At 46.6% G+C, this 18,473-nt stretch overlaps 1 protein-coding gene across 2 annotated transcripts in view; it reads left to right on the top strand.

Annotated features, from left to right (window-relative positions):
* Positions 1–18,224, top strand: part of LOC121579646 (tumor necrosis factor alpha-induced protein 8-like protein 3) — a 38,673-nt gene extending 20,449 nt beyond the window's left edge. The window contains exons 2-3 of one of the 2 annotated variants that reach the window (XM_045217026.1): positions 13,279–13,389; positions 16,813–18,224. In XM_045217026.1, coding sequence (XP_045072961.1) covers positions 16,875–17,375 — 501 coding nt within the window. In that variant the 5' untranslated portion in view covers positions 13,279–13,389; positions 16,813–16,874 and the 3' untranslated portion in view covers positions 17,376–18,224. The remainder of the gene's footprint in view (positions 1–13,278; positions 13,390–16,812) is intronic. The other variant, XM_041894425.2, reaches the window with a different exon arrangement.
* The last annotated feature ends 249 nt before the right edge of the window (positions 18,225–18,473 follow it).

Here is an 18,473-nt window from a genome sequence, read left to right as displayed (position 1 = left end):
CATCTCAAGGACAAAGGCTACTCCCATGTCAACAAAACCGGACGTACCGTAGCCTTTAGTTAATGAAAGTATCTTCACAAGACATAAACGCAATGAAATAAGTTAATTTTGTTTATTTTCCAAAGCAGCACTCAGGGTTATAGTCATTTCACTCCAGGTGCATGAACATGTAATTCTCTCTCTCATTTACTTACTAATAAGGATGTTGATTAAGTCAGCCCTCTGCACCTCTCTGATTCAGAGGGTTGGGTTAAATGCAGAAGACGCATTTCAGTTGAATGCATTCAGTTGTACAAATGACTAGGTATCCCCCCTTTCCTTTCCTTTAACTTTCTCCATATTCCTCTCTATATTTCGTCATAGGTAGGAGAGAGAACATCGAGACATAGAGAGAGATAGATAGATAGATAGATAGATAGATAGAGAGAGAGAGAGAGAGAGAGAGAGAGAGAGAGAGAGAGAGAGAGAGAGAGAGAGAGAGAGAGAGAGAGAGAGAGAGAGAGAGAAGAGAGAGACAGAGAGAGAGAGAGAGAAGAGAGAGAGAGAGCAAGAGAGAGAGAGAGAGAGAGAGAGAGAGAGAGAGAGAGAGAGAGAGAGAGAGAGAGAGAGAGAGAGAGAGAGAGAGAAGAAGAGAGAGAGAGAGAGAAAAAGAAAAGAGAGAGAGAGAGAGAGAGAGAGAGAGAGAGAGAGAGAGAGAGAGAGAGAGGTTACTGATGTGAAGTGACAAAGACGTCCCTTATACCCACACCCCTGGCATATGTTAGTGCAGCTGGGCATGTGTGTGTGTGTGTGTGTGTGTGTGTGTGTGTGTGTGTGTGTGTGTGTGTGTGCATGTTTTGATGTGTGTGTTTGTGTGTGTGTGTGTGTGTGTGTGTGTGTGTGTTTGTGAGTGTGTCTGAAAGTGATACTGCAGAAGTGAAGTATACAGCTGAGCCAGGTGTTACCAGACTAGCCCCTCGAACCCGTAGCCCCTTGGTCAGATATTAAATACCTCCCCTCAGCAGTTACAGTAGTAAAACTCCTTACATCAGTTACAGTAGTAAAACTCCTTACATCAGTTACAGTAGTAAAACTCCTTACATCAGTTACAGTAGTAAAACTCCTTACAGCAGTTACAGTAGTAAAACTCATTACAGCAGTTACAGTAGTAAAACTCCTGACGGCAGTTACAGTAGTAAAACTCCTTATAGCAGTTACAGTAATAAAACTCCTGACTGCAGTTACAGTAGTAAAACTCCTTACATCAGTTACAGTAGTAAAACTCCTTACAGCAGTTACAGTAGTAAAACTCATTACAGCAGTTACAGTAGTAAAACTCCTGACGGCAGTTACAGTAGTAAAACTCCTTATAGCAGTTACAGTAATAAAACTCCTGACTGCAGTTACAGTAGTAAAACTCCTTACATCAGTTACAGTTGTAAAACTCCTTACATCAGTTACAGTAGTAAAACTCCTTACATCAGCTACAGTAGTAAAACTCATTACATCAGTTACAGTAGTAAAACTCCTGACAGCAGTTACAGTAGTAAAACTCCTTATAGCAGTTACAGTAATAAAACTCCTTATATCAGCTACAGTAGTAAAACTCCTGACAGCAGGTATAATAATAAAACTCCTGACAGCAGCTACAGTAGTAAAACTCCTTACATCAGTTACAGTAGTAAAACTCCTTACATCAGCTACAGTAGTAAAACTCCTTACATCAGTTACAGTAGTAAAACTCCTGACGGCAGTTACAGTAGTAAAACTCCTTATAGCAGTTACAGTAGTAAAACTCCTGACAGCAGGTATAATAATAAAACTCCTGACAGAAGTTACAGTAGTAAAACTCCTGACGGCAGTTACAGTAGTAAAACTCCTTATAGCAGTTACAGTAGTAAAACTCCTGACAGCAGTTACAGTAGTAAAACTCCTTACAGCAGTTACAGTAGTAGAACTCCTTACAGCAGGTATAATAATAAAACTCCTGACAGCAGTTACAGTAGTAAAACTCCTTACAGCAGTTACAGTAGTAGAACTCCTTACAGCAGGTATAATAATAAAACTCCTGACAGCAGTTACAGTAGTAAAACTCCTGACAGAAGTTGAGGTAGTAAAACTCCTGACAGCAGTTACAGTAATAAAACTCCTTACAGCAGCTACAGTAGTAAAAGTCCTTAGATGAACATAACACATTTACATTTACATAACACATAACACAGCATGTCCAGTTTCCTAGAGAAAAGGAGAGAAAGCACTACAGATTATATTACATTATTAGTAATACTAGATATATATATCATTCTCTGTAAAACTCACACGACAGGTGGCACAACATAGTCTTCAGTTAACTCTAGCCACCACTAGCTAAAGTTCAATGGGAGTGATATGGGAAAATGTTGCATTTTCAACATTTCAAGGCCAAATCAACTGAAATCAACTGATTAAGTAATTGACGTGACTTAAAGGTTAGCTAAAGTTTGCAGTGTGTGACACTCTGGCTCCGGGACTTTTGTATTTGAGCCAGGGTGTATTTTGTTATGTTGGGTTTGGGTGTATTTCTATGTTTGCTTTTCTGTTGGCTTCATTTCTAGGTTTGGTCTATGACTCCCAATCGGAGGTAACGAGTGTCAGCTGTCGGCTCGTTATCTCTGATTGGGAGCCATATTTAATCTGAATGTTTTCCTGTGGGAATCGTGGGTTTTTGTTCCGTTTCGGTCAGTGTACCGTGGACTTCATTGAGTCGTCTTTTGTTTTGTAGTTCTATAACGTTTATTAATAAAGTCATGTTTCTTGGACACGCTGCGCCTTGGTCATACTTAGACGACATAGACGACCGTGACAGAAAAACCCACCATAAGAGGACCAAGCAGCGTGTCAAGCGGCAACAGGACCCAGCTCCAAAGGATTCTTGGACATGGGAGGAGATACTGGCTGGAAAGGGTCCTTGGGCACAACCGGGAGACTATCGCCGCCCTCGTGAAGAGCTGGAGGCAGCTAAAGCCGAGAGGAGGTGGTATGAGGAGGCAGCACGGAGTCGAGGCTGGAAGCCCGTGGGTACTACCCAAAAATTTCTTGGGGGGGGGCTTAAAGGGAGTGTGGCGAAGTCAGGTAGGAGACCTGCGCCTACTCCCTGGACTTACCGTGGAGAGCGAGAGTACGGGCAGACACCGTGTTACGCAGTAGAGCGCATGGTGTCTCCTGTACGCAGGCATAGCCCGGTTCGGTACATTCCAGCTCCACGTATCGGCCGGGCTAGATTGAGCGTTGAGCCGGATGTCATGAAGCCGGCCCAACGCATCAGGCCACCAGTGCGTCTCCTCGGGCCGGCTTACATGGCACCAGCCTTACGCATGGTGTCCCCGGTTCGCCTACATAGCCCGGTGCGGGTTATTCCTCCTTCCCGTACTGGTCGGGCGACGGGGAGCATACAACCAGGTAAGGTTGGGCAGGCTCAGTGCTCAAGGAGCCAGTAAGCCTGCACGGTCCGGTATTTCCGGCGCCACCTCCCCGCTCCAGCCCAGTACCACCAGTGCCTACACCACGCACCAAGCCTCCTGTGTGTCCCCAGAGTCCTGTGCGTCCTGTTGCTGCTCCCCGCACTAGCCCTGAGATGCGTGTCCTCAGCCCGGGACCACCAGTTCCGGCACCACGCACCAGGCCTATAGTGCGTCTCGGCCGGCCAGAGTCTGCCGTCTGCCCAACGGCGCCTGAACTGCCCGTCTGCCCAACGGCGCCTGAACTGCCCGTCTGCCCAACGGCGCTTGAACTGCCCGTCTGCCCAACGGCGCCTGAACTGCCTGTCTGCCCAACGGCGCCTGAACTGCCCGTCTGCCCAACGGCGCCTGAACTGCCCGTCTGCCCAACGGCGCCTGAACTGCCCGTCTGCCCAACGGCGCCTGAACTGCCTGTCTGCCCAACGCCGTCTGAACTGTCCGTCTGCCAAGCGCTGCATGAACTGCCCGTCTGTACTGAGCCTGCAAAGCCGCCCCGTCTGCCATGAGCCTTCAGAGCCGTCCGCCAGACAGGAGCCGCTAGAGCCTTCCGCCAGACAGGATCAGCCAGAGCCTTCCGCCAGACAGGATCAGCCAGGGAGCCTTCCGCCAGACAGGATCAGCCAGAGCCTTCCGCTCAGACAGGATCAGCCAGAGCCTTCCGCCAGACAGGATCAGCCAGAGCCTTCCGCCAGACAGGATCAGCCAGAGCCTTCCGCCAGACAGGATCAGCCAGAGCCTTCCGCTCCAGACAGGATCAGCCAGAGCCGTCCGCCAGACAGGATCAGCCAGAGCTTTCCGCCAGCCATGAGCAGCCAGATCCGTCAGCCTGCCAGCGAGCAGCCAGATCCGTCAGCCAGCCGCGAGCAGCCAGATCCGTCAGCCAGCCATGAGCAGCCAGATCCGTCGGCCAGCCATGAGCAGCCAGATCCGTCGGCCAGCCATGAGCAGCCAGATCCGTCGGCCAGCCATGAGCAGCCAGATCCGTCAGCCAGCCATGAGCAGCCAGATCCGTCAGCCAGCCGTGAGCAGCCAGATCCGTCGGCCAGCCATGAGCAGCCAGATCCGTCGGCCAGCCGCGAGCAGCCAGATCCGCGGCCAGCCATGAGCAGCCAGATCCGTCAGCCAGCCATGAGCAGCCAGATCCTTCAGCCAGCCATGAGCCGTCCAGCCAGGATCCGCCAGAGCCGTCCAGCCAGGATCCGCCAGAGCCAGCCAGCCAGGATCCGCCATTGAGTCCGGTGCTGTCCCTTAGCCCGGTGCTGCCCCTTATCCTGGTGCTGCCCCTTAGTCCGGGTACTGCCCCTTAGTCCGGTGCTGCCCTTAGTCCGGTGCTGCCCTTTAGTCCGGTGCCGCCCCTTAATCCAGTGGGGTTTAGTTGGGGGTGGTCATGTGGAGGAGGCTACGGAGCGGATAGTGACTAAGGTGGGGTGGGGACCACGACCAGGGCCAGAACCGCCACCGTGGACAGACGCCCACCCAGACCCTCCCCTAGACTGTATGCTGGGTGCGCCCGGAGTTCGCACCTTTTAGGGGGGTACTGTGACACTCTGGCTCCGGGACTTTTGTATTTGAGCCAGGGTGTATTTTGTTATGTTGGGTTTGGGTGTATTTCTATGTTTGCTTTTCTGTTGGCTTCATTTCTAGGTTTGGTCTATGACTCCCAATCGGAGGTAACGAGTGTCAGCTGTCGGCTCGTTATCTCTGAGTTGGGAGCCATATTTAATCTGAATGTTTTCCTGTGGGAATCGTGGGTTTTTGTTCCGTTTCGGTCAGTGTACCGTGGACTTCATTGAGTCGTCTTTTGTTTTGTAGTTCTATAACGTTTATTAATAAAGTCATGTTTCTTGGACACGCTGCGCCTTGGTCATACTTAGACGACATAGACGACCGTGACACAGTGGCTGTTTAAAGAAAATCCAACTATGATTTACAGTTTTCCTACATTCAGGGTGTGGAACCATGTAACATCAAGTTGAACAATCCCAAACTTTCCCTTTAACACAACTAATCAGGGTTGGTAATCCTCCAAATACTACCTGTGAATGAATCACACCAATGTTTTCCTTAACACTTGTAAATGCCGTCAGGGAAACTTTTGAAATTGTGAGACTTTGAGAAGGTATGTGGAGATTCGTAAACTTTTTCAAAAAGGTGGAACATTGTGGAAGGCCAGGATAGCTAGATGAGAGGAAATAGAGAGTTGTCAGTACTTTTGTGTTATTATAGCTTAGCGTTTCCATCTGAATCTATATTCAGCTGACATTTTCTTTATGTTGATAAGCCTTCTGTCTCCCATCTCTGAGAAAGGCCACTGACTGTCATGTGGATGACTGATAAGGCATCAGAGAAGGTGCCTTATACAATATATGAAGTAAGATCTGTCTTTCTTCAACATCAGATTTGCAACTTTTCCCTTTACACTATCCTTCCATTAGCCGTGGTGTGGCCAGAGCCACGTGTGTCTGCACTATAGAAATAGAATGGCGACGGAGAGCCATTGGGAGATTCTCAATTGCATATTACTTGCGTCCTCTCTCTTCTCTCTCTGTGTGTGTGAGTGTGTGCGTGCGTGCGTGTGTGTGTCTGGCCACAATAAACAAGTGATATGTGAGGACGATCTTGATAAGCCTTGATAAACATGGTTCTGTTGTCCTCTGTGGTCCTCTGTAGCTCAGCTGGTAGAGCACGGCGCTTGTAATGCCAAGGTAGTGGTTCGATCCCCGGGCCCAACACAAAACACTGTATCGCTTGGATAAACGTCTGCTATGGCTATTTTTTTTTATTATATTTACTGGTAACTCCAGACTCACATACAGACTAACACACACCTCTTAAAGGTAATGTTCCTGTGTTCGTGAAGAACGCATTAACGGTAAACACTTCATATGTCGGCTATATCGGATATCACCTTTAAATAGCGCATAGCCGACAAAGCGCAATCTGATTGAATCCTGGAGTCAGTACACACACAATTCTCAAACGTGTTATGTGATATACAGATTCACTTATACAGTCCTCAAGCGTCCTAAAAAAAATCTGGTGCAGTGCGCGTCAAAGTCCAGTACAAAGGTTAAACTACACGACTGATGATGTTGGTGGTCCAAGGTCAGGGTCCCAATCTGCTGGGAAGAGATTGGATGGCAGTGTTACAACTGGACTGGCGAGGGATGTTCAAAACAATCACGAAGATCTCAGACAGCGAGTTGTCCAGCACACTAAACAGGCAGGTTTCTTTCCACTCAACCACACTTCTCCAACAAACTGAGACTCTATGTAAAATACAGAATTAGGGAGCAACAGGCAATATAAAAAGATATACAGCTTGTCTTTGTGTTTATAAAGCTGAACGAGCAGCAGGACAGTTGTCCTTCACAGAGACGTTCCGAGCACCTTGGGGGGGTTTATATAGCGTAGCAGTAAACAACGCTAACTTCCTACAGGTGGGACTTTACCTGTGTTGTATTAGTGGTGTGTCTACACTCATAATGTTTGGATGAAACACCATTGACAAGCTGTCAGCAGAGTAGAACTAGGTAAATATGGGTCTCAGACTTGGGTGTAGACATACACACCCAGCGGCATGCACACTCACACGCATGCACAGATGGCCACCACACACACACACACACATGCACACACACACACACACACACACACACACACACACACACACACACACACACACACACACACACACACACACACACACACACACACACACACACACACACACACACACACACACACACACACACAGTAAGGAGACTGTGCTGATACCCAGAGAGAGAGATGCTAGGTGACCTTCTCAACGTCAAGCTGCCACAACCTTGTATTCTCTCTCTATGTTGATGCTCACTCTAAATGACACACACAGGTTGTGTGTGTGTGTGTGTGTGTGTTTGCGTGTGCGTGTGTGTGCACATGCACGTGCACGTGTGCATGAGTGTCTGGCCACAATAACCCAGTGATAGGTGCGGACGACCTTGATAGGCCACTGATAAACATGGTTCTGTTGTCACTGGTAACCCCAAACAGTGTCAGCTACGTGTGTGTGTGTGTGTGAACAGCGTCAGTACTCTGTTGACACCAGATACCTGATACATCTGTCCGATGATGTGTGCGTAAGCAGAAACCAGGGTCTATGAATGTCCTACTGCAAAATATCATCAACACACACACACACACACACACACACACACACACACACACACACACACACACACACACACACACACACACACACACACACACACACACACACACACACACACACACAAGACAATAACTTAATAACCCAACTCCCAGACCCCTCCCTCAGGCACATAGACAGGTACAGGCATAAACATGATGGTTACTTGGTTTTGCTGATGTAAAGGGACTGTCTGGGTGTACATATATACTGTATTGTAATAGCACCACTCAGTTTGCCACTATACTGTGGAAAGCTTTGACTAAACCCATGTCTTTCATGTCTACACACAGAGGAGTGGAACGGCTAGGGATGGCCTACACACACATACACACACACACACACACACATACACACACACACACACACACACACACACACACACACACACACACACACACACACACGTACGTGCAAACAAACACGCTCACTCACACACACCATAGTCTGCTAAATGACTTACGCAGCTGGCTCCCTCCACAACAAAGAGGTATGGGCTAGGGGCTGTTTTGGGACGGAGCTACAGGCTGTGTTATTTGTATTTATTGTAGATCCCCAGTGGTTCCTGCCAAGGCAGCAGCTACTCTTCCTGGGGTCCATTAGTTCCTACCAAGGCAGCAGCTACTCTTCCTGGGGTCCATTAGCTCCTACCAAGGCAGCAGCTACTCTTCCTGGGGTCCATTAGTTCCTACCAAGGCAGCAGCTACTCTTCCTGGGGTCCATTAGTTCCTACCAAGGCAGCAGCTACTCTTCCTGGGGTCCATTAATTCCTACCAAGGCAGCAGCTACTCTTCATGGGGTCCATTAGTTCCTACCAAGGCAGCAGCTACTCTTCCTGGGGTCCATTAGTTCCTACCAAGGCAGCAGCTACTCTTCCTGGGGTCCATTAGTTCCTACCAAGGCAGCAGCTACTCTTCCAGCAACATTAAGGCAGTTATCTACAATAAAAAATATGACATGACATTACATTTCATAACACTTTTCACAACACATTAAGCGTGTGCCCTCAGGCCACTACTCTACTACCACATATCTACAATACATAATCCATGTGTACGTGTGTATAGTGCGTATGTTATCATGTGTGTGTGTATGCGTGTGTCTGTGCCTGTGTGTGTGTCTCTTGAAAGTCCCCGCTGTTCCATAAGGTGTATTTCTATCTGTTTTTTAAATCAGATTCTACTGCTTGCATCAGTTACCTGATGTGGATTAGAGTTCTATGTAGTCATGGCTCTATGTAGTACTGTGTGCCTCCCATAGTCTGTTCCCGACTTGGGGATTGTGAAGAAACCTCTGGTGACATGTCTTGTGGGGTATGCATTGGTGTCAATATTTCTTACAAAAACTAGTAGCAATGAAGTCAATCTCTCCTCTACTTTGAGCATGTTAGATCTTCGTGTACATTTAAGGGCCAGCCGTGCTGCCCTGTTCTGAGCCAATTATGATTTTCCTAAGTCCTTCTTTGTGGCATCTGACCACATGACTGAACAGTAGTCCAGGTGCGACAAAACTAGTGCCTGTAGGACCTGCCTTGTTGATAGTGTTGTTAAGAAGGCAGAGCAGCGCTTTATTATGGAAAGACTTCTCCCCATCTTAGCTACTGTTGCATCAACATGTTTTGACCATGACAGTTTACAATCCAGGGTTACTCCAAGCAGTTTAGTCACATTCAGTACAAGATTTAGTTGAGGTTTATTGTTTAATTAATGATTTGTCCCAAATACAATGCTTCTAGTTTTTGAAATATTTAAGACTAGCTTACTTCTTGCCAGCCATTCTGAAACTGACTGCAGCTCTTTGTTAAGTGTTGAAGTAATTTCACTCGCTGTAGTAGCTGGCGTGTAAAGTGTTGAGTCATCTGCATGCATACAGTGGGGAGAACAAGTATTTGATACACTGCCGATTTTGCAGGTTTTCCAACTTACAAAGCATGTAGAGGTCTGTAATTTTTTATCATAGGTACACTTCAACTGTGAGAGACGGAATCTAAAACAAAAATCCAAAAAATCACATTGTATGATTTTTAAGTAATTAATTTGCATTTTATTGCATGACATAAGTATTTGATCACCTACCAACCAGTAAGAATTCCGGCTCTCACAGACCTGTTAGCTTTTCTTTAAGAAGCCCTCCTGTTCTCCACTCATTACCTGTATTAACTGCACCTGTTTGAACTCGTTACCTGTATAAAAGACACCTGTCCACACACTCAAACACTCCAACCTCTCCACAATGGCCAAGACCAGAGAGCTATGTAAGGACATCAGGGATAAAATTGTAGACCTGCACAAGGCTGGGATGGACTACAGGACAATAGGCAAGCAGTTTGGTGAGAAGGCAACAGCTGTTGGCGCAATTATTAGAAAATGAAAGAAGTTCAAGATGACGGTCAATCGCCCTCGGTCTGGGGCTCCATGCAAGATCTCACCTCGTGGGCAATCAATGATCATGAGGAAGGTGAGGGATCAGCCCAGAACTACATGGCAGGACCTGGTCAATGACCTGAAGAGAGCTGGGACCACAGTCTCAAAGAAAATCATTAGTAACACACTACGCCGTCATGGATTAAAATCCTGCAGCGCCATGCAAGGTCCCCCTGCTCAAGCCAGCGCATGTCCAGGCCTGTCTGAAGTTTGCCAATGACCATCTGGACGATCCAGAGGAGGAATGGGAGAAGGTCATGTGGTCTGATGAGACAAAAATAGAGCTTTTTGGTCTAAACTCCACTCGCCGTGTTTGGAGGAAGAAGAAGGATGAGTACAACCCCAAGAACACCATCCAAACCGAGAAGCATGGAGGTGGAAACATCATTCTTTAGGGATGCTTTTCTGCAAAGGGGACAGGACAACTGCACCGTATTGAGGGGAGGATGGATGGGTCCATGTATCGCGAGATCTTGGCCAACAACCTCCTTCCCTCAGTAAGAGCATTGAAGATGGGTCGTGGCTGGGTCTTCCAGCATGACAATGACCCGAAACACACAGCCAGGGCAACTAAGGAGTGGCTCCGTAAGAAGCATCTCAAGGTCCTGGAGTGGCCTAGCCAGTCTCCAGACCTGAACCCAATAGAAAATCTTTGGAGGGAGCTGAAAGTCCGTATTGCCCAGCGACAGCCCCAAAACCTGAAGGTCTGTATGGAGGAGTGGGCCAAAATCCCTGCTGCAGTGTGTGCAAACCTGGTCAAGACCTACAGGAAACGTATGATCTCTGTAATTGCAAACAAAGGTTTCTGTACCAAATATTAAGTTCTGCTTTTCTGATGTATCAAATACTTATGTCATGCAATAAAATGCAAATTAATGCATTAATGCATTAACAATGTGATTTTCTGGATTTTTGTTTTAGATTCCGTCTCTCACCGTTGAAGTGTACCTATGATAAAAATTACAGACCTCTACATGCTTTGTAAGTAGGAAAACCTGCAAAATCGGCAGTGTATCAAATACTTGTTCTCCCCACTGTAGACACACTTGCTTTACTCAAATTGAAAAAAGTAAGGGACCTAGACAGCTGCCCTAGGGAATTCCTGATTCTACCTGGATTATGTTGGAGAGGCTTCCATTAAATAACACCCTCTGTGTTCTGTTAGACAGGTAACTCTTTATACACAATTTAGCATGGGGTGTAAAGCCATAACACATACGTTTTTCCAGCAGTAGACTATGATCGATAATGTCAAAAGCTGTACTGAAGTCTAACAAAACAGCCCCCACAATCTTTTTATCATCAATGTCTCTCAGCCAATCATCAGTCATTTGTGTAAGTGCCGTGCATGTTGAATTTCCTTCCCTATAACTGTGCTGAAAGTCTGTTGTCAATTTGTTTAATGTAAAATAGCATTGTATCTGGTCAAACACAATTTTTTCCAAAAGGGACCTGGAGAAGGATGATCATGTTTCTGTTACTATTAATGGTGCATCACTGATTCTCACAGAAACATAGAACACACAAACACACACACACAGACAGTGCAGTCGTGAGTGTAATTAGTCCATCCCAGCCTGGGGGCTTTATTCAGTAACAGTCTAGTTTGTCTTAGCTGCTGTTTCTAATAACTCCATCCTATGATGACTTGGGAACCTTCCCAAAACAAACCTTACGTCCCATTCCACCGCCCGTTCCGGAGTCGGAGATCAGCATTCCGGGCCTGGCAGGGTTCCGGGGATGTGTGTTCTGATGTAACGCAGCAGAAGGTGTTGACTCAGCGTTCTGAAAACAGTGGTTGGAACAAAGACATATTGTCTCTGCTAGCCAGCTAACATAGCTATAGACAGGCTATCTAGTCTCTGCTAGCCAGCTAACATAGCTATAGACAGGCTATCTAGTCTCTGCTAGCCAGCTAACGTAGCTATAGACAGGCTATCTAGTCTCTGCTAGCCAGCTAACATAGCTAAAGACAGGCTATCTAGTCTCTGCTAGCCAGCTAACGTAGCTATAGACAGGCTATCTAGTCTCTGCTAGCCAGCTAACATAGCTAGAGACAGGCTATCTAGTCTCTGCTAGCCAGCTAACGTAGCTAGACAGGCTATCTAGTCTCTGCTAGCCAGCTAACATAGCTAGAGACAGGCTCTCTTAGCCATTTAGACAGGCTATCTAGTCTCTGCTAGCCAGCTAACATAGCTAGAGACAGGCTATCTAGTCTCTGGCTAGACCTACTAACACAGCTATCATCTCCTCAATGCTGGTTGACAGTTCATGTACTAAACGTTGACATGGAACATTTAGTTGTCACATATAACATAAGATTAACACCTAATTTAGTTGGATGGATATACTTAGCTAGCTCTAATTCCAGGCCAAACTCTAGTGAATTATGGCATATTTTGGCATATATCAAATGGTGAAATTATGGCATGGGGTGTCATTTTTTTCATTGCAATTTCCTAACGGCCACTAGGGGCAACGCAAGCACTTATTAACATCTAGTAGGCTCGCGACGAGCTATGGGGTTGGGGATGGGGTTGGGGTTGGCGATGGTGTTGGGGATGTTGTTGGGGTTGTGGATGTTGTTGGGGTTGGGGATGTTGTTGGGGTTGGGGATGTTGTTGGGGTTGGGGATGTTGTTGGGGTTGGGGTTGGGGTTGGGGTTGGGGTTGAGGACAGGCTTAAACCGTGAGCTACAGCACTGCTACGAGGATAGCATATTCAATATGCTAAACCTTAACCCTTTACCTTAACCAATCGTAGTTAATACCTAAACTTGGTTTTACTTTTGGCATTTTGAGTGACAGCTATCATGTGTGTGTGTGTGTGTGTTAGTGTGTGTTTGTGTGTGTGCACTCTTGTACTAGAATCTCCGTACTTCAGTCAGCTGAACAATAGATTGAGAAAGAATGAACGAAAAAGTGAAAGAGAGGAGGAGAAAGAGGGAGGGAATAAAAGGAGAGAGTGGGGAAGAGAGTATAATGCCTGTTTTATAGCTGCTGTAACTACACACATCTTTCAAAACAAGCAGAGTGTAGATAGTAATCAGTGTCTGGTATGTCCAAGACAACTTTCCTCTTGAACAATAGAGTGTATCATATTGTATACTGTATATTGTCTGTGTCTGTGTGCCAAGGCTACAGTGTTACTTCAGGTCAGGAGAGGCATCTCTCTCTCTCTCTCTTTCCAGACAACCATATGATCAACAGATGGGGAGATGAGAGGTTTGCAGTTGTTGGATAAATGTCAAATATCGACCTGGGCTTGTGAGATCAAGTTGCTTATGAGAAGCACAAGAGAGGTGAGGACTCTGTGCCACCCTGCCTGCATTAGCTACAGGTCTGAGAGGACACACACACACACACACGTACAAACACACACACACAAACACACACACACACACACCAATTCCCTGTTATACCCTCTTCACTTCTGTGCTAAAAGCTATCTCCCTCCTATTACCATCCTTTTCTTTCTCTCTCCCTCTCTTTCCTTCTCTCTCCCTCTCTATTCTTCTCTCTCCCCTTTCTCGCTCTCTCCCTCCTCTCTCCCTCTCTCTTTCCCTTCGCTCTCCCTCCCTCTCCTTCTCTCTCCCTCTCCTTCTCTCTCCCTCTCTCGCTCTCTGCCTCTCTCTCCCCCTTCTCTCCTCCCTCTCACACACTCTGTCACTTCTCTCACACCTCCTTTTGTCAGGTTCTCTCCTCTGCTCCTCTTTTATCTTTGGTGTGAAACATCAGAGTTCAAACGGCAACATAGCCTACCACAGTCTGGGTTCAATCAAACGACAACATAGCCTACCACAGTGTGGGTTCAATCAAACGGCAACATAGCCTACCACAGTGTGGGTTCACTGCTTTGGATTTGTGACATTTGTCAAACTTGTAGTAGTGTTACAATTATATTTCTGTTGTTTTGAAATACGATTGTTTCAACAAGTTGTCTATCATGTTATGTTACTCTGAGGCTGCGTCCCAAATAGCAACCTATTCTCTATATAGTGCTCTACTTTTGACCAGAGCCCTATGGACCTATAGTGGAATATAGGCAATAGGGTGGCATTTGAGATGCAGTCAGAGCCTCATAACAGACACATAACCCTCCAGAGGACTGGGGGAAATGAGAAGCACACTAGAACAAAGGATTGATTCAGAACTGCGGGATGTTAGTTACAGGGAAACGATGGCTGTGACAGATATAGATAGCAGTTATGTGTGTGTGCCTGCTTGCGTATGTGTGCACTTTGTGTGTGTTTACGATTCCAAAGAAAGGCTGTTGATGATACAGACAATGTTCTATTCTAATAAAATAGAATATTAGCTGCGAGCTCCGGCTCCGAGGGAAACGTGCTTAATCCCAGTGACATGCACTCATTATTTATGCCTGAAGTTATTGCCTAACCTAACCAGCCGCGAGGCGCGCGACAGCAGCAGAGCAACACAGGATGTCCAAAACACATTGGACGTTTGGAGACACGTGGACAAATGTCGGAATCTGAAGTCAAATTGGTCAAACTGTGAGATCTTGTTGGAGAGAAAGAGAGCAGATATGGGGCTACTGCACAGGCCAGCAAAAGAGAAAGGAGGGGATATGTCAGGCTTATCTCTAAATCTCTCTCTGTCTCTCTCTGTTTCTCTCCGTCTTTCTCTGTCGCTCCGTCTCTCTCTGTCTCTCTCTGTCTCTCTCTGTCTCTCTCTGCCTCTCTATATCGCTCCGCCTCTCTCTGTCTCTCTCCGTCTCTCTCTGCCTCTCTCCGTCTCTCTCAGTCTCTCTCCGTCTCTCTCTCCCTCCCCAGGCTAAATTCCTACTCAGGGAAACTAGAAAAAGCCAAGAAGAAAAAAGCATTTTCATTTCTCTCATCTTTAATCATAATGGTTGATATGTGGTGTGTAATTTGGTGCTGGGTGGGATCAAAATAAAACCCATTGCGTGTGTGTGTGTGTGTGTGTGTGTGTGTGTGTGTGTGTGTGTGTGTGCAGTGTGTGGCGTGCCTGACATGCACACAAACTCAAACACATGCTATATATTAGCCTGCTGGCATTTCTCTGAAGGGAAGTCTGTTTCTAGTCTTCCTCTTCATTACAAGCCAGCTATAGCTTCTGTTCTTCATACATGTGACACATGTGATTTAGTAATTTATGTATTTATTCATGTATTTATGTATTCATTTATTCATTCATTCATTTATCTATCTATCTATGTATTATTGTTCATTCTTTCTTTCATTCATTCATTCATTCATTTGTTCAGTCACAGGGTCATTATCCTCCTCAGTCTACCAGTCAGTCATTATCCTCCTCAGTCTACCAGTCAGTCACTATCCTCCTCAGTCTACCAGTCAGTCACTATCCTCCTCAGTCTACCAGTCAGTCATTGTCTCCCTCAGTCTATCAGTCAGTCGTTATCCCCTCTAGTCTACCAGTCAGTCATTATCCCCCTCAGTCTACCAGTCAGTCATTGTCCCCCTCAGTCTATCAGTCAGTCACTATCCTCCTCAGTCTATCAGTCAGTCACTATCCTCCTCAGTCTACCAGTCAGTCACTATCCTCCTCAGTCTACCAGTCAGTCACTATCCTCCTCAGTCTACCAATCAGTCATTGTCTCCCTCAGTCTATCAGTCAGTCATTATCCCCCTCAGTCTACCAGTCAGTCATTATCCCCCTCAGTCTACCAGTCAGTCATTGTCCCCCTCAGTCTATCAGTCAGTCACTATCCTCCTCAGTCTATCAGTCAGTCACTATCCTCCTCAGTCTACCAGTCAGTCATTGTCTCCCTCAGTCTATCAGTCAGTCATTGTCCCCCTCAGTCTATCAGTCAATCACTATCCTCCTCAGTCTACCAGTCAGTCAGACCACTGTAGTTTTACTGTAGTATGAAGGAGTGGAATGATTATGTAACATAAGTGTTGTTTGACTGGAGAGAAAATAGCCAGAGAGGTTTTATGTTTTTTTTTATGTTAGAGAATGTAAGAGGTAAATGACGCCAAGCTATCACGACTATCGCACTGTGTGTGTGTGTGTGTGTGTGTGTGTGTGTGTGTGTGTGTGTGTGTGTGTGTGTGTGTGTGTGTGTGTGTGTCGGCCATTTCACTGCAAGTGAAGGAAAGGAAAATTCCTCTTTCAGACGGTTTGGTTTTCCAGATAATTTACTGTACCTACTTAATTTAACCGTTACTGATCCAGGTACTGATCCTCTTTAGACTTCCCCTTTAATGCTACTAATATAATTGCTGCTTGTCTGACAAGCACAGTTAACTGTAGACCTATGTGACAAAGTATTATGAGTTTGACTCCTGTACTCTGAGTTTACAGTATGTGTTCACTGTAAGAAGTGCCTGACTATGACTTTAAAAGGAGGGTTAGTATAAAGCATCTCTTCTTCTCTGTGTGTTTGGTGCTGATTTGTCCTTCTCTTTGACAAGAACTTTAAACAGAAAGACAGAGAGGAATGTGTGTTTGACTGGGTGGGCTATGGAGCTAAACACTAACTCTCTCTCTCCTTCATCTCCACCTCTCCACCTCTCTCTCCCTCTCTCCCATTACTCCCCCAATCTCCCCCCTTCCCCTCTCTCCTCCTCCTTCCTCTTACCTCACCCTCCTCCATCCCCCTCTCCCCACCTCTCTCCCCCCCTACTTCACTCTCTCCCCCACCCCTCTTTGCCCCACCCTCCTCTCCTCCCCATCTCCCTCTCTCTCCGCTCCTTCTCCACCCTCTCTCCCCCCTCCAGGCCAGGAGAGTTTCAACTCCCGCTCCCTGGCCCTCCAGGCGCAGAAGAAGATCCTATCCAAGATGGCGACCATGGTGGTGGCCAACCTCCTGACGGACGACGTCAGCAGTGAGATCCTGGATGAGCTGTACAAGGCAAGCCGGGAGTTCACCAAGAGCAAGAAGGAGGCCCACAAGATCGTCAAAGACGTCATCAAGATCGCCCTGAAGATCGGCATCCTGTACCGCAACCACCAGTTCAGCCCAGACGAACTGGACACGGTCGAACGCTTCAAGAAGAAGATGAACCAGGCGGCCATGACGGCGGTCAGCTTCTACGAGGTGGACTACACGTTCGACCACCGCATTCTGTCAGAGTTGCTGCTGGAATGCCGGGACCTTCTGCATGCGCTGGTGGAGCAGCACCTGACCCCGCGGTCGCACACTCGCATCGACCACGTGTTCAACCACTTCGCCCACGGGGAGTTCCTGGCCGAGCTGTACGGCGACGGAGAGGAGTACAGACTGTACCTGAGGAAGATCTGCAACGGGATCAACAAACTGCTGGATGAGGGAACACTTTAACCTCTGACCCCTGATCTCTCACCTCTCATCTTTGACCTGACATTTGACCCTGCTCCTCCCTTCCTATTACTCAATCTCCATGGTTGCGCCTCAATAATCCCCCCTTTCTCCCGAAGTGTGCACTTGTTCACTTCCCTTCATGGATTTGAAATGAAATGATTGGTATATGGAACCTCCTTGTAGCCCACACCTACACTACTCCAATGCTTTTACATTTGTGGGGAGTAGTGAACGAGTGCACACTTCAGGAAGAAGGACAGGTTATTGGGACACACCCCTTCTCTTCCTCCGGTCTGCTTTTCTTCCTCCTCTCATTCCTTCTCTTCTTTTAAATCCGCTCCTGATCTGATCTGTTCAACCTTTAACCTTATTTTTCTCTCCTGCTCTCCCACTTCCTCCTCTCTTTTCTCTCCTCCCCTGATCTCTCTTTTATTCTCTTGAGCTTCCTGGACAGGGATGTGCTTTAATCGTCCTCTCCTTGTTTCCTTCCTTATTCTCCTGCTCCCCTTCTTTCCTCTCCTTTCTTGTCTGCCTCCTTTTTTCTATCCAGTTGCCATGACGTTGATGAACTGTATGTAGAATTCTATGATATTGACCTGGTGTCACAGCTCTGTTCTGTAAGGTGTTTTCTCTACATCCTTCTCCCTCTCCCTCTCCCTCACCGTCCCCAAAGTTGGTAAGAGTGTGGCGCTAGCAAATCCAAGGTAACTGGTTCACTTCTCACAAGGATCATACACACATATTAAAAACATACTGTATTCACTCATTGACACTGTTCTATTAGTGGCTTTGCATAAAAGCATCTGCTAAGTGACAGATATTATATCCTAATAAAGTCTAGGAAGTCACAACAGGGGAGTGTGAAAGTGGGCGGGTGGATCACCAGCGTAGCGTCTGATAGGCTATGACTGCGACTGGTCGTTCACATAGCAACGTAGCCTCACATAAAGCAACAAAACCCATGAGAGACCAGCGAATCAGAATAGTTTTTCCCTCTTTGACATTCAAGAACTCAAAAATCTGTGGTGATTACGTGATAGCAACATTTGACATACTTTATTGCGTGGTGTACGTACTTATAGCTTTACTGCTCTGAAT

Source organism: Coregonus clupeaformis, unplaced genomic scaffold (assembly GCF_020615455.1).
Source record: "Coregonus clupeaformis isolate EN_2021a unplaced genomic scaffold, ASM2061545v1 scaf0895, whole genome shotgun sequence".
In the NCBI taxonomy this organism is placed as follows: Eukaryota; Metazoa; Chordata; class Actinopteri; order Salmoniformes; family Salmonidae; genus Coregonus; species Coregonus clupeaformis.
Note: the sequence above shows the minus strand (reverse complement) of the source record. Positions and strands in the feature narration are given on the sequence as shown.